The sequence below is a fragment of the Macrosteles quadrilineatus genome, unplaced genomic scaffold (assembly GCF_028750875.1).
Source record: "Macrosteles quadrilineatus isolate MER2022 unplaced genomic scaffold, UCM_ALF_1.0 Scaffold_1__1_contigs__length_201487025, whole genome shotgun sequence".
NCBI classification, from domain to species: Eukaryota; Metazoa; Arthropoda; class Insecta; order Hemiptera; family Cicadellidae; genus Macrosteles; species Macrosteles quadrilineatus.
Genome location: NW_026542594.1, coordinates 128,906,821 through 128,922,342, shown reverse-complemented (window position 1 = coordinate 128,922,342; position 15,522 = coordinate 128,906,821). Strand labels below are relative to the sequence as shown.

At 34.7% G+C, this 15,522-nt stretch overlaps 1 protein-coding gene across 1 annotated transcript in view; it reads right to left on the bottom strand.

The window, feature by feature from the left end:
* The window catches only part of LOC128984775 (CUE domain-containing protein 2-like), a 28,106-nt gene extending 12,674 nt beyond the window's left edge, over positions 1-15,432 (bottom strand). The window contains exons 1-4 of the mRNA XM_054404143.1: positions 15,309-15,432; positions 15,043-15,126; positions 3,476-3,687; positions 1,714-1,874 (exon numbers count right to left, since the gene is read on the bottom strand). Coding sequence (XP_054260118.1) covers positions 1,714-1,874; positions 3,476-3,687; positions 15,043-15,125 — 456 coding nt within the window. The 5' untranslated portion in view covers position 15,126; positions 15,309-15,432. The remainder of the gene's footprint in view (positions 1-1,713; positions 1,875-3,475; positions 3,688-15,042; positions 15,127-15,308) is intronic.
* Positions 15,433-15,522: the final 90 nt, after the last annotated feature.

Sequence of the window (15,522 nt, the reverse complement as noted above, 5' to 3'; positions counted from 1 at the left end):
TTTTTAAATCAAGAGCATTCTACACGCAGGAAGAATTTTTAAATAGTGACATGTCATGTTTAGTTTAGATTCTAAATAGGATATTGTATATATTTAAATTTATAATTGATGTATGATCTATTTTTAAGTACTATTGTAACAATGCCTATTACAAAATGTTATGTTTAATGGCTGCAATAAATCTTATTGAATCTTATTGAATAAGTCTCAACTTTCGCAAGCTCTATTTAAACATGAAATAGAGCCCATATTTCTTATTTACAATAAATTATCAATAACACTAAACCTCATAGAACTGGAACGATGCATATTATCACAGAAAACAGGGATCCCATCTGTGAGCTGGTATTGTTGCTAAAAAGTGCCTCACGGTAGTTGTAACAACCATTTGGGTTGCGTTAAAAAACACCATGTATGTATATTACAATCATACACATATAACATGCCAGAGTTCACCAGTCCATAATGATCAAAATACAAACATAGCTTAGTAGCAATTGTAATGTCTGGTTTACAAAGAACAATCACTAAGCAAGAGTTAGTTGATAAATACAAAAAGATCCGAGCACTGGTAAGTCTAGAGCATTACGATAACACTCTATTTCTTTTCCAGATTGTTCAAGAAGTTACATTTATTATTATTTAATTTAGGTTTAATTTCATGGTTTTTGTTGCTCATGTTGTTCAGGGCAGGATTCTGTGTGCACAAGTAAGCATGGATTCTGTCTTAAACACATGTTTACCAAGCACCCTAATCGTTTGTTATTTCATTTTGTAGATGTGACGTCAAGTCCCTTTAGAGTCCTTGGAGCCTAGCCTTTCTAACTCATAAAACAATTACAAAAAAATTATAAGTTAAAATTAAAATGTTAAACTAAAAAAATCTAATCCCACAGTGATCTAGACCCGGGACTAATCTACTTTTTTATTTTTATGTCCCCAGATAAAAAAAAAAAACACTCTCCATTCAAATTTACATATATACGTATGTACTTGAATCGTGTCATAGGTTTATATTATACTTCAAAAGGTTATATAAAAGAATAATAACTAAAATAAAGTGAATAAACTCTAACAATTAAATAAACAAGAACTGCATGTCCTCAGGATATTTTGTGGTTGAATAGGTAGTAATATTTTTCTCTTTTAATTCAAGATACTAAATTATATTTTTTGAAATGCAAAAAGAGTGAATGTAAATAGAGCAGTAAAAATTGAAGTTTTATCTTTGTTGACATGGTGACCAACCAGTAGGACTAAAACAAGGGGGAGGATACACATTGCCGTGTTGCAGGCCGGAGGAGAGGGGTTGGGGGTAGACCGCCGATAGACAAAATGTGGTCTTTTAAAGGCACACAAAGAAAAAAAGTGTCAAATGCTTGAATTCAGTTCCAACAGAAGAGTCGCTGTATTTTGACCAATTTATTGTCTGTAAAGTTTAATGTCATTCATACCGTAAACCTAGTCATGTTTTGATGGCAAGTACCATATTATAATTTGACAAAATCTATTGTAACGCATGTTACTTAATGATTGATAAAGATTTTGTTATTGTTTTTTTTTTCTACTGGGTCCCCAAACAAAAGTTAACCTCACACTGCACACAGCAATGCAAGTGGGTATGGTGTCACACGGTCCTGCCCGGTGGTGAGTCCGCTAAACCTAGAACTCTGTGGTTCGAGTCAAGATATGAATGTGTTGCTGAGGAATTACCTCGGTGGAGGTGTAATCACCGCTACTATCAGATCCGTAGCTGCTACCATCACTAGTCTCGCTGATCTGGTGCTTGCGGTTTGTCTTGAGCATGATAGTTTCATCTGCCAATGTCAACGGTCGCAGCAGATCTGCAAGGTCCCTCTCCTGCTGATTACGACCTGCAAACAACACCATTGTCAATCCATTATAGTAGACTCCCTCTCATTCTTTTACTTTGCTCACAGCCTAAATGAATGTCAAGAAAAGAATGTCAAGGCTAGTGATTCTCCCACCTGTGATCAATTAGGTTTAAGTAATGTCAAATTATAAGGCTTAGTTTTGGGTGGAAAATTAACATAGTAGTTTCATACTAATAATAAATGTAGCAAACTTTCAAGAGTTGTATATTTAACTTACTAAGACCTTTAAATAAAAATTTCCCATGTCAAATCTAAAGCTTGCTCACAACACTTTTGATGGTCTAAACAAGGGTAGCTCCTTAGCGACTTAGCGTACCGTACAGAATAGGGGGAGTCTACTGCAAAATAAGGTTTTAAGTAAATCTAACACTAAATGAACAATACTTTGTAATGGTAGGCCTACTTTATACTTACTTTGTTTATAATTATTAATGTTTTAAATTATTTTAAAATAAAAATGTTTCCAACAGCAACAATGAAGTTTTTTCTAAGTAATCTGGCACAAAAATTAAAAAAATGCACGAATTTTTAAAACTTGAGTTTGTGCACAGACCGATGAGGTCTATGTAGACTATTTCCAAAGTCATTTATTGCTATTGGAGCAATGCCTTTTAGTTTTATTTAAACTTTTACAGGTTCTTTTAGTTAAGTTTAGGCCTATACTTAAATTTTAATAAATAAATTTATGTAATGCTTCTCAAATTATTGTCATTGTATTTTATCTTTGAAAAACTTGTTATTTTGTTTTGTAAAACTGTCGTGGAAATAAATTAAATTTGATTTGAGTCATATACACCATAATGTACATTTTGTGAGGTGTGTTGGAAGGCTGGAGTTGAGATGTTTCATCAAATGAGATATTCTTTAGGTTTTTCAAAACACACACACACACACATTTACAGTAATTTGTCCTTTTTGGGTTTCTATTGAATTGGATAATTAGCACTGATCCAGGCTACTCAACCTTCTAGTTTTTATTATAATTTGTGATCTTTGTTTCATTTGTATGATTTGTGAGTTAAGATTAAAGTTGGTTATTTGTATTAAAAATGTAATTTTAACTCCTGAACTACACCACCTAAAGTCACTATGGATAAGCCTCGAGGAAGTCCTGGGGTATACACACGTTACTATTGTATATAGACTATTCACATTAATCACAGAAAACGTGGGCACATGCCTCAGTAATAGGAATATTTCAAAACAAAGGACTATGCTTTATCAGCATCCATTATGCATGTGATAACATTGCAAGATATCACTAGAACTCAGGTTTCTAATTACTGACAAAATTATAAATGGCAAGATAATTGCTCATATCATATCAGACTCAGACGCATTCCTGTAAGCTATTTAATCTTTGGACTCTACCATATTTTGTAATTTTTGTTTCTATAAATCTCTGAAACTTCAAAATCTGTCAAAATGGATTCCATACTCAAAATGCAGTAAACTAATAAAACGTCAAATAATTCATCAATATATTTCAAATTGAAGTATAATGTTATGGAACCAGATCAAAACCCTTGATTGAATAATTGTTTCTGTGAGAGGTCTAAAGCCCCTTGTGTACTACTCACCATCTTCCTTTACTTTCCTAAGGGAGGCTTCTAGCTCAAACATCCATGAGCAAACTTGAGGCATTCGAATCTGTGCGAATTCTGGGACGTAGGCAGCCATCATTTCACAAAACCCTTCGGCATCAAAGGCATCTTCCACCTCCCCACTGTTCTCCTCTGCCAAATCTTCAAGAATGCTCACGACGTAGTTCAAAACAATCTCATCGATTGAACTAGAATCAACAATAGGGATAATTCATTACAGTAGGATAAATAATATCAACGATAAATATTGTATTTAGGAACATTTTTATCATAGTAATAAATGAAGTTACCCAAATTCTGAATAGTCTGGTTATTACAACATTCTAATAATATTTAGTGATCACAACAAGATGGTATGTGATGGAACAAGATGGTGTGTTAAGGTTTAAAAGACTAATACTGTTTCAATTATTTAACACCTCTATTGACTCAACTCCAAATCAGCTAAAGTAGAACTTGATAAATGAACGTCAATATATCAAAATCCACGATAAATAGATTGCACAATAGGACTGGTAAAGTAGCTGGCTCGGAAGGGGTGGGGGAGTGACGTTGCCACATATTTATTAGCTGTTGGACCTGGGCCCAGCCCCTGAGACTGCCATCCCCTGGTGTCTATTCTTCCCACCTGTGTTTAACACCACATATTTTTTCCTATTTTTGTTAATGGTATTAGGAGGTGTAGTTATTTCTTTTTACAGAATTATATTGAAGACACATTAATCCTTTATGAAAAAAGTATGGTTTTATTGCTTGCCCAACCATCTCAAATATTGCTTCAATAACAACGACTTTTAATGTTTTAAATCAATATAAAACTGTAAAAAATAAAAGTCAGAAAGTGAAGATAAATTGAATGATAGTCCCAGCTTCCAAAAACAATTTTCCAGATTAGCAGCTATATTTTTTTTTTCTAAACAGCTGTAAACAAGCACAATACAGTAGACCCCCTCTTAACCGACCCTAATGGGACTGGACCTAGGTCGGATAACTCAAAAGGTCGGATAAAACGGGCAATCCCTAAAGTCATAACATAATGAAGTGCTATTTATTTGGAATTATATAATCATTATTTTGAAGTCATACTTGCATTATTTATAAAATAAACTACTCTTATCTCCTTTTTCATGTTGATAGAACAGTCACAAATAAACACAAAACACAGTGAAGTCAAATAGGCCTACTTTCAGTGGAATATATTATTATAATACTAGGCAAGAGTCAATAAAATTCCTATTTTAATAACTTTAATACTGTAATGTATTAATTGATGCTTTCCAAATACATCGTAATACAGTACAGAACCTTTTGTCGACATTAAAGATACAAGCGACCATTTTGTTGCAACACAGGACGTTTATTTATAGCCTCTCACTGGAGGCTCCAGGCACAAAAACTATCTTGACCTTGGAGTTGTTAACCCCCTTTCCCTGCCTTCCTTACAAGTTGCTTTGTTTGTTTACTCCGGCGATAAGATAATCAGTTCTCAAAATCGTAACGCACTTTATGATGTTATAAATTTGCCGCACAGATAACAAATCAGATCAGATGTGCTCGAGCTACGAACGATAATGACAAACTGACAATAGGCTATGCTATATTTTTTGTGCTCAACACAAAATAGCTTATTGTTAGTCATATCCTGTGGAGATAAGCGTATGGTTCAGTTCTCATCGCCCAGCGTGGGAGCGGAAATGCCGAGATTCCTAGAAAGCGGCGGTTAAACCGAGCTGCTCTCAAATCAAAGTCGGTTAAAACAAATTGTATTATTTTACGATCGAAGGCGGATAATCCGATTATCGGTTAATACGAGGTCGGTTAAGAGGGGGTCTACTGTAACAGTTAACAACTTTCATGAATCTCATTTTACTCAGTTTAGAATTTGATTATGTTTTGATATTTCATTCTAATGTAATATATAAGGCTATATTACATTGCCAGAAGACTATTGAGTTTGTGTGTGTGGTTGGCTGCACATATTACTGCATGCGCTGCATGCGCTGCTGAGTGACGTCATCAATGAGGAACGATGGCACGAAGCGGAGTGGAACGTCAGTCGGAGTTAGCATGCAATTTAGTAAGTTGTCCCAAGTATCGGGTTCCCTTTTAACTTATTAATTTAGTAGTGCAGTTATTACAAATTTGAACCCTTGATTATATTTATAATATGTATATATATATTTTTTAAGAGGTCGGTGGTCTAGGATTTGCCCGTCTACATAGACTATTTGCCCGTGCATGGAATGTATCCAGCAAAGCAAGGGGTGAGCCGATACAGTACGAAGGTGAACTGTACTGATAAATGTTTGCGGCAGTGACCAGGATCCGAACCCACAACATCGCTGTGACGAAGTCTGTGACGCTACCGATACACCTAATACATTTACATACCTGGTAATGAAATCGACTGTAGATATCTTAGAGTTGAAATGTAGTAGTTATTAAAATATTTTCTTATTTATTGATGAAAATATAGAAACACAAAAAAAAATATGTTGCAGTAGGAAATCCAAACTCGTCACATGTTTACAACGTTAAAAACTGCTCTTTTTCATCAAAGTCAAAACTTTGCCCCGGCCCTCAAAATGGGGTATTTTGGAGGCAGCCCCAAATTTACAAATGTAAATCGAGTGACTCCTCTTTTTAAAGGGTTTATCTGGAGAAACTAAATGGCACAACCCAGACGTGGATATCACACCTTTTACCAAAATGGTAGCCATTTTAAAATTTGAAATGGGTTATTTTTATTCATTAAGATTAAATCGTAAAGTAGCTATTTGATAAATTTTACAACATATGCTCAAAGTGTTCTCACTGGACCATGGACAAAACCCATTCTTGTAAACAAATTTGCGGTTGCTGATGGAAAGTACTCTCTTGGAACTCTTTGAGTTCAACAAGTATTCGATTTCTTATTTTAACAATTGACTATAGTTCGGTTGAGTATAAAACAGCTGACTTCTACGTTTTAGTTACCTACCGCACGTTAATCCCATACATGGGATTACAGTATTTACATAATATCAGGAGTTTTCATTTTTGGTGTTAAAAACACTTATTTGTTATTGTGGTTTCGGTCAAGCTAATACTATTCCTTGGATATTACTTTGAATGTTTTCGTTATTTATTGAGTTTGATTTTTAATTAGGTAATTTAATAGTTTGTTTTATCGTAGTGTAGTTTTATAAATCTCTGTAGAAGAAAACAGTGAGTTAAAATATTTTACATTACCCTATTATGTTGTTTTAACTCGTGAGTTAACACGTTCGCTGCTGAAAACCTTTACACAGGCGCTCGAAAACTGTGGCGAGGCCCAAGCGGAGCCCTGGCGCGCTACTGAATCAGCGATCGCAATTCGCATTCAAATATCTCAGCAAGACCAATCACAAAGAGCAGTGGTGATTGTTCTGTGTTACTCCGAAAGTGGACGTAGTTACAGAAAACATACTACTATAACCCAGAATGCCAACCGCATGGTAAAAAGCGTTAAGTACATTGAGAGAGCTTTGCCTGTCAATTCGTAGGCAGTGTCACCACAGCATAGCAACACTGGTGGCGCTGCCTACGAATTGACAGGCAAAGCTCTCTCAAAGTACTTAACACTTTTTACCATGTGGTTGGCATTCTGGGTTATAGTAGTATGTTTTCTATGACGTAGTTCACTGAAACACCCAAAGGTAGCAGCACTGCCTGGATCAATAACCAGTGTCTTTGTAATATGGCTCGAATAGAGAAAATCCCCTAAACCGGGACAACAGCATTGACAGACGGGATTTTACAGGAATTTTTAGTACCAACCTACACCAGAATAAAGCTCGTATTCTAAGCTACAGACTGGCAACAATAACAGTGTCCCTGGCCGAGTGCTGGGCTCAGACACCTGCGCAAAATTTGGCAGGGTAGCACACTACTGCTATAGCAGTAGGCCACAGAGTACAAGTTAACGCAGCATGTACATAACCATGCATGCAACATGTGTTATTTTTTGTTGTAATTCTTTTAAATGTTACGCTTTTAATTTTGTTGGTTGGATAATCTTCCATATTGCGAGCCTAAAGTCATTGCCCAGATAAAAAAATTTTGCCACACGTTTTTACCTCGAGCGGCAATTAATCTCTCGTGCGGACATTTCAGTACATTACATTTTAGTACGCCTTATCAGTGTTTATTGTACTTTTGTGTGTTTTTCACATAGATATTCTGTTGTACAGCTTTAATTTTTGTAAAATGGAGGTAAGTGAACAGGAACGAATTACTATTTCAATGATGCGAGGTTATGGCGATCGAACAAGATTCTATGAACAGGTTGTGCAGTTGTTCAATGAATTGTTTCCAAACCGCAATCCTATAACTAAATCAGGGGTACAAAAAAATATTCAACATTTTGAAGAGACTGCTACTGTAAAAAACAGACCTAGATCGAGGAGGCCAAAAACAACTACTAAGGAAATTAAATCTTTGCTACTAAATGTTTTGCAGTCAGTAATGGAAAATGCCCATTTTCCCTTAAACAGAATCTCCCAAAATGTAGAAATTTCCCAAAAATCTGTGGTTCCAATCTTACATAATAGTGATTTTAAACCCTTTAAAATTTATTTGACCAGGAACTTTCAGAAGATGACTTTGATCGGCGAATTGAATTCGGAGAAATAATTATGAGAAACCTTGACAACAACCCAATCAGACCAAGTAACATAGTGTTTTCTGACGAAGCAGCTTTTATGTTAAACGAGAACGTAAACCGGCATAATTGCAAATTTTGGACTGATGCTAATCCTCACTGGATAAGCACCACAGACAAACCCCTGAAAAATTGTATATTTGGCTTGGTGTTGTGGGTGTTAAATTTGTTGGTCATTACTTTCAAAATTTTAGGTAGGTTTGTGTACTAACAAAACATATAAAAGTATAATTTAAAACAGGTGTTGTAAATTAATGGTATGTTTCGTTCTGCTATTTAATTGTATTTGTGTATGAAGGGTTTGTTGAAGGGTTTGGTTGTATGATGGGTTTGTTTCTTGATGCCATTTGGTTAATGAATTAGACTTTTTGAGTTTTTTAATGCAATACACTATATAAAGTGCTGTTTATATATATTCTGCACAACTAACTATGGAATAGGTATGGTTTATTGGTTCTAGACTGTTTCATATTGATTATTGAATTAAGTAAGATTCCATATAACCATTGCTGTACAAACCTAGGCTTTGTCTCTGTATTAATTATTTATGTAATTCAATTGTAAATTGGTGAAATCCGTTTTCTGTAAATAAATAGATAAAATTGTAAAAATCCTTCCTAACCTGACTAGTTCTATCATACCATGCAAACAAATGATTTAACTCGTTCGCTAACGATCGCCATATATATGTGAAGCTGTGGTCATTGCCAGAGGTATACATTTCAATAACAACAACACTATATAACAATAATATTTATTTTTAACTCTATGGATGTATTTAAATATTACTTATATAACAGAAAAACTTTATTTCTTTATTGTAACTTCTTTAATAGGCTATAGCTATTTAATAGGCTATTCATGTTAAATTGACAGTTACTAGGCCTAAGCTATGTTGTAATGTGATTGTGATATATCCCAGATTAGGTATGTAATAGGGTTAACTTGTAGAACGTTAACTAGTAAAAACGTTCACAATAATGTTTTTACTTAACGTTTTATATCTGATGAGGTCTAATTGTAGTTTGTAATATTCTTTTACAACAAATAAAATGCTTGGTTACTTGAATTTTTTTTTAGAGAATAAGTAGGCCCTTTAAACTGTTGTAGGTTTGCTTGTTTAATATATTTTGGTCAAATTAATATATAAATTTTGAAAAATATAAAAACAAAACTCCAACAATCAAATGCCATAACAAAGGCAGACAAAGGAAACACGGTGATAGTAGTAAACAACGATGACCATCATAATAAAATAATTAACTTCTTCAATTAAAACAACATTAAAATCAACAATATTAGCAGACAACCAAAATTATCATTGCAGAACAATCAAACCAAATGCACCAAAATTCAGAGGACTCCCGAAACTTCAAAAACCTGGAGAACCTATTAGACCGTTGGTAAACTCCATAAATTCCCCATCTTACACACTTTGATCAAAACAACTACTTGATAAAACAATTTGCCAAGATATTAAACAAAACAATGATAGATCCTTCAAAAACTCATTAGATCTGATAGATAAAAATAAAAACATCAAACTTCCTGAAACAGCCTTGTTAGCATCATTTGATGTAAAAGACCTACAAACATACCTATAAACGAGACACTCAAAATACTAAGAAAAATCTAGCACAACAGGGTAATAGAGACACCGCCTACATCAACAAACTCATGAAATCTAATACAAACAGTCCTAAACAAAACTATTTAATACAACAACGAGTTCTTTTCCCAACACAGGACTAACCATGGGTTTCCCCTATCAGCAATTATGTCCGAAATATTTCTAAATCATATTGTAAAATCTGAAATCCTGAACAATGAAAAGAACAGACAAACTACTAAAGTTTTTGAACATCACAGATTTGCTGACGACATCGTACTTGCATTCCAAGGCAATAAAAGACAGCTCGTAGTCCTAGAAATCAGAAACTTTTTATTGCCGTAATTTGCAAGGTACATGCATATGACAAAGTCAACAACAAATGAGGTTCAAGTTTAACCAAGAAAATAAAACTAGATACCGGTCAAACATAAATAGACAAAACATTTGTCTGGGCAGTCACAATAGATAAAAAAAATGTAGATATGCAAGCATCGAGCCTATCAGAAACAAGACAGTAAAAGGTCAACAATTGTTCATACAGATCATATGGTCATACTCAACATGCAAATAAATAAGATAATTACAGGCATTGAGTAATTGTTGGCATGTCAAAATAACATACTACTAAAATCTTCCTGAAAATAACTCTCTAGGCTATAAAAGGGCCTTTGAGCAAGCCACTCATGCAAAACATGCTTAAACCTACTCATGCTAACATTACGTGCTGTGCTAGGAAGTTTATTAAACATTGATATTCCTACATTACTAAACCACTTTTTTGATTTGGATAGTCTCACAAAAGGTACATCTAGCAGATTACTGTTTCTGGTCACATGCAAGTGCACCGAGCTTCTACACGCGTAACTCTCTAGTTTTGTTTTAACTCGTACCAAGCAGACAAATATATACATATTTACAATAGTCAGTATTTGTTCAGACTGAAACAGAGGCCTGCAATGTGCATCCAAGGGCGCACCACTTACAATCCTAACGGCCTTTTTCTGTAGCACAAGAAGTTTTTTGACATCTGCTCCATTTCCCCACAATAACAGACCATAACTCAAGATGCCATTAAAAAAAGCATAATAAGATATTTTCAGATATGGCTTAGGAACAAGATTTCTAAGTTTTCTTAACAGATTAATTACCCTGTTGAGCCTAACACACAGGGATTCAATATGGGAAGACCAAGAGAGAGAAGAATTAAGCCAGATTCCCAAAAGTTTGACATTTTTTTCCACATATATTTTTTTCCTACTGAAATATATGAACAACGTCCACCCAAAACTTAAGTTCACCTGTAAAAATAGAATCTGAAACATCCCTTAACTATACTCAACTACCGCCAGAACAAAAAACGATTACATCTTCAACATTTTACTTAGCCTATTTAAGCTTAAACCGGTATTAAAAGAAAATACATCACATAACGCCTAAGAAGTGCTTCTGCATGCAGGCAGGAAAATTGTCAAAAGAAACATTGTGTACTAGTAGGCCTATAGAATAAAAACAACAAGTATAAAATAAGTTAGGTTATTAACAAAGTTATGCCAATACCAATAAGTTAGCCTATGACTAGCCTACAACAATGAGACTGATAAAAAATCCTCAATTCTGTAAAAACAATTGTCTAACAGGTAAGACAGTAAGTGAAACTGATACTTTTTGAATGATTCCACCTCTTTCAGTGATAAAGGAAGCTTATTGTACTCTTTTCATAAGCGGCAGATTTATGTATGGGGTATTGTAGCATAACACGGAGCTCATGGGCCTAAAGCTGTATTGAGAGTTAACTTAGTTCTTTTTTCTTCAAAAATAGAACAATGTTTTTTGACAAAGATTTAAGTGTTTATATACAAAGAGAAAACCAACTACTACAGACCAAGTAATCAACGCCCAATCAAACCACCCAACACACCATAAACTTGCAGCATTCCATAGTATGGTATATGTATATAGGCTCAAAACTGTCCCACTTACTTAAGAGAACTACAAACAGGAGATGAACATTGCTAAGCAAATAGCTGTTAATAATGGCTATCACCCATCCCTTTTCACAAAGATAGTAATAAAACAAAAAAGAAAAGAAACTAAGAGGCCAAAACTAACAAAGAATTTGTGACCACAACTAACCACGGAAAGATAAACAACTCCTTCCATAAAATTCTAGAAGAACAGGGACTCAAAGTTGCTTGGAGATCAACAAACAAAACCTCGGAAGCTTGTTAAGCAAAAAGCAACCCACAACTACAGACAGCTTCGAGGGTAAGGGAGTCTACAAACTAACTTGAAATATGGGTCTGTTAGTCTCGCTCAAAACCAAACCCAAAAGGGAAACGGTCACGTGCCTGGTACACTCCTGATCTTGACAGGCTCAGGCAGCCGGTAAGACATGCCTATGATCTGACCTGTGTAAGTAGTGACAATCCTTGTAAGTTAGAGTATAAGACCCTAGTTAAGAACTACAAACGGGCAGTAAAGGAGGCCAAGCTCAATTATAATGCCCTATTCATTGAAAACTCCAGCAACAAATGTAAATCAGCCTGGGCAATTGTAAAAGAAAATTCCCAATCTCTCGGAAGCGGTAATAAGCTTCCATTTCATCCAAATAAACTAAATAGTTTTTTATTAACTCTGTTAACAGTATTAGAAACAGTATTAAGAAACCTGCAAATACTTATGATAATTTCTTACAAAAAGTTCCTTTCAACAATTCAGAGTTTCACTTTTCTTTGGTCACTTGTAGTGAGGTTATGTCAGTCATAACTAAAATGAAAAATACCAAATCCAAAGATATCTATGATATCTCCAACTGGTTCATTAAAGAAATTGTTGATGTAATCATTTCACCATTGACTTACTGTGTAAACGCCTGTCTACAGGGGGGATTCTTTCCTGATTGTCTCAAAATTTCCAAAATTTGTCCAATTTTCAAAAAAGGGGATAAAAACTGCCCAGGAAACTATCGGCCTATTAGTCTAGTACCTGTTCTGTCCAAGGTTCTAGAACATATTATTCACAATCAGATTAACAGCTTTTTTGAAAATAATTCTCTCTTTAACAAACAACAATTTGGCTTTAGAGTTGGACAGTCCACTGTGGATGCAATTGATGCCATGGTTCAGGACATTCACAGGGCTTTTGAAAATAAAGATTTTGCCTGGGCCACCTTCATTGATCTTAGCAAGGCCTTTGATTGTGTTGACCATGAGATCTTGCTGCATAAGTTGGAGTTTTATGGAATCAGAAACAGTGCTCTAAATCTTTTGTGGTCTTATTTAGCAAATCGTAGACAGGCGGTATACGCTGATGGTGAATGGTCCTCCATCGCCCTCAGCAACTGTGGGGTACCTCAAGGCTCCGTCTTGGGCCCCCTTCTGTTTTTAATTGCTATAAATGATCTGCCTATGAATCTTAGTTGCAATTCCTATCTCTATGTGGATGATACTACCTTGCTATCTTGTCACAGTGACCTTTTGCATCTTAAGTCAACTGTCAGAAACACAGTCAATACTGCTGCTGAGTGGTTTTCAGCTAATAGTTTTCTTTTGAATAAAGACAAAACACAATCATTGATATTTTGCCTTAGACCTCTACATGATATAGGCCCACTTGAAGCTGAACTGTCCAATGTGGTAAAGTTTCTAGGTGTCCATATTGACAAACAACTGACTTGGTCTGATCATATAACGCAACTCTGTACTAGGTTAAGTAGAATGATCTGCCTTTTTCGTAAGCTTAATGATTTAGTTCCTATTAGTTATTTAAGATCAGTTTACTTTGCTTTATTTCAGTCTGCCTTGAACTATGGTATCATTTTTTCGGGTAATAGTTCTCATGTCTCCGATGTCTTAATATTACAAAAAAAGGTCCTGCGCATAATGGCTAGGGTTGATCCTGAGGAACATTGTCGCCCCATTTTTATTGAATTTAATATTTTAACCGTTATTAATTTATATATATTTAATATCATGTTAACTAGTTTTAAGGAAATGGACTCACATGCCATAAGGAGTGATTTTCATTATTTTCAAACTAGAAACAGACATCAATTTGATATACCCCATGTTAGACTGAGCAAAACAAAGAAAAGTCATAAAATTCTGGGCCTAAAATGTCTAAATAAATTGCCCAACAAATAGCTATCACTTCTTTACAAAGTTTTTAAAGCTAAAATTCATATGTGGCTAGTTAAGAATCCGTTCTACAAACTTAACGATTTTTTAGAATTTCCTAAACCATTAAATACTGAGTAATGATTGTACTTTTTTTCTCTTATAGTTATCCTCATCTGCATGTATTTTATATTATCTTTGTATATTTTGATTTGACCTTGTACTCTACATCTATTGTACTCTTCCTTGACAAATGTTTACCAACATAATACCTTCATTGACCATTCCACATGCATTTGTAATGTCTATTGGAAAATAAAGCTTTGATTTGATTTGATTTGATTTGTTATATGGTCTCCGTTTCAAGTTAGTCACATCCAGATGCTTGAAAGAACACAGGATCACTTCATTAGGATTAACAACCATGCTAGAAGTACGGTAAGTTAAAGCAGGTTAAAGTCATCATTATCACGTCCCAACTTTGGAGGTTAGGATTGAGAAGATAATGTATTGTAAGAGAATTATTGTAAATATTTATGTATATTCGGTGTTTGTATTATTTGAACAAATTCTATCCAACTGACAATAGCCTATCTCAAATAAGAGATAAAAATATAAAGTTTAACTTAGCCTAAGACTGACGATAATGCTCTGCCGTAGAAACCTAGGCTAGGTCTCCACAATAAACCAATTAGATCAAAAGGTAAGCCTTAAAATATAAAATTGTTTAATAACAATCCAGAGGCTATTTCTCCAAGTATGGTTTTAATTATTCCCAGTGAAAAACCACAAGAGTTAACTTAGTATGTAGGCTACTTACCCAAAAGTTTTTAACACAGGAAGGACCAGTAAATACAAAGGTCTAGAGTAGGCTACACTTTGACAATGGTGGGTAGGCTAAAACCTAGATTACAATGTAATGTGATGAGCTAACTTACAGGTCTTAAAAAGCTGGTTCATGTTAAACTTGTAATTCATAGTGTGAGAATAACTTCAATCTACATTATACAAGTGGGTGAATTATAGCCTACCAAGAGTAGAGTTAACAGTGATAAGTTGAAAGGTCAGTAAGTTTAGCACTTAAGTTAGGCAGGCCTAGGCCTAAGGGAATTTAGTATAAGGTTCATAGTCCTACCTTATTTGTTCTGTTGGTAAATTCTTCTGCATGAATTTAAAGAGTGATTCCTTGACAATAGATTCTGTTGAAGGTCTATTCATCCTGAAAACAACAAGTAAATAGCATTAAAGCCCGGCACTCGTATCGTATCTAAATCAAAGAACGCTGTTTACATCCGACTCTGACAGTGACACAGGGAGAGCAATCAATTGATTTCTCAGGACTAGCGGCAACAAAAAATAAACATAGAAATTTACTATTTTACAAATTTAAATATAGTTTACCTATAAATTGGCTATGCAAATATGATTGCCGTGGGATATGACCGATGGTTAGTTTCGGCGATAAATAGTAAGATCCCAATTTTCTAAACAATACAAGTCTTATCTTGGTATTTTCTTGCTGAGTTCGAGTTGCTGTATTGCAGTAGTTGCCGTTGCCGTCTGTCTAGCAGCAGAGCAGAGTAGCAAGCAAGCAGGTAGCGTAGCAAGCGGTCTC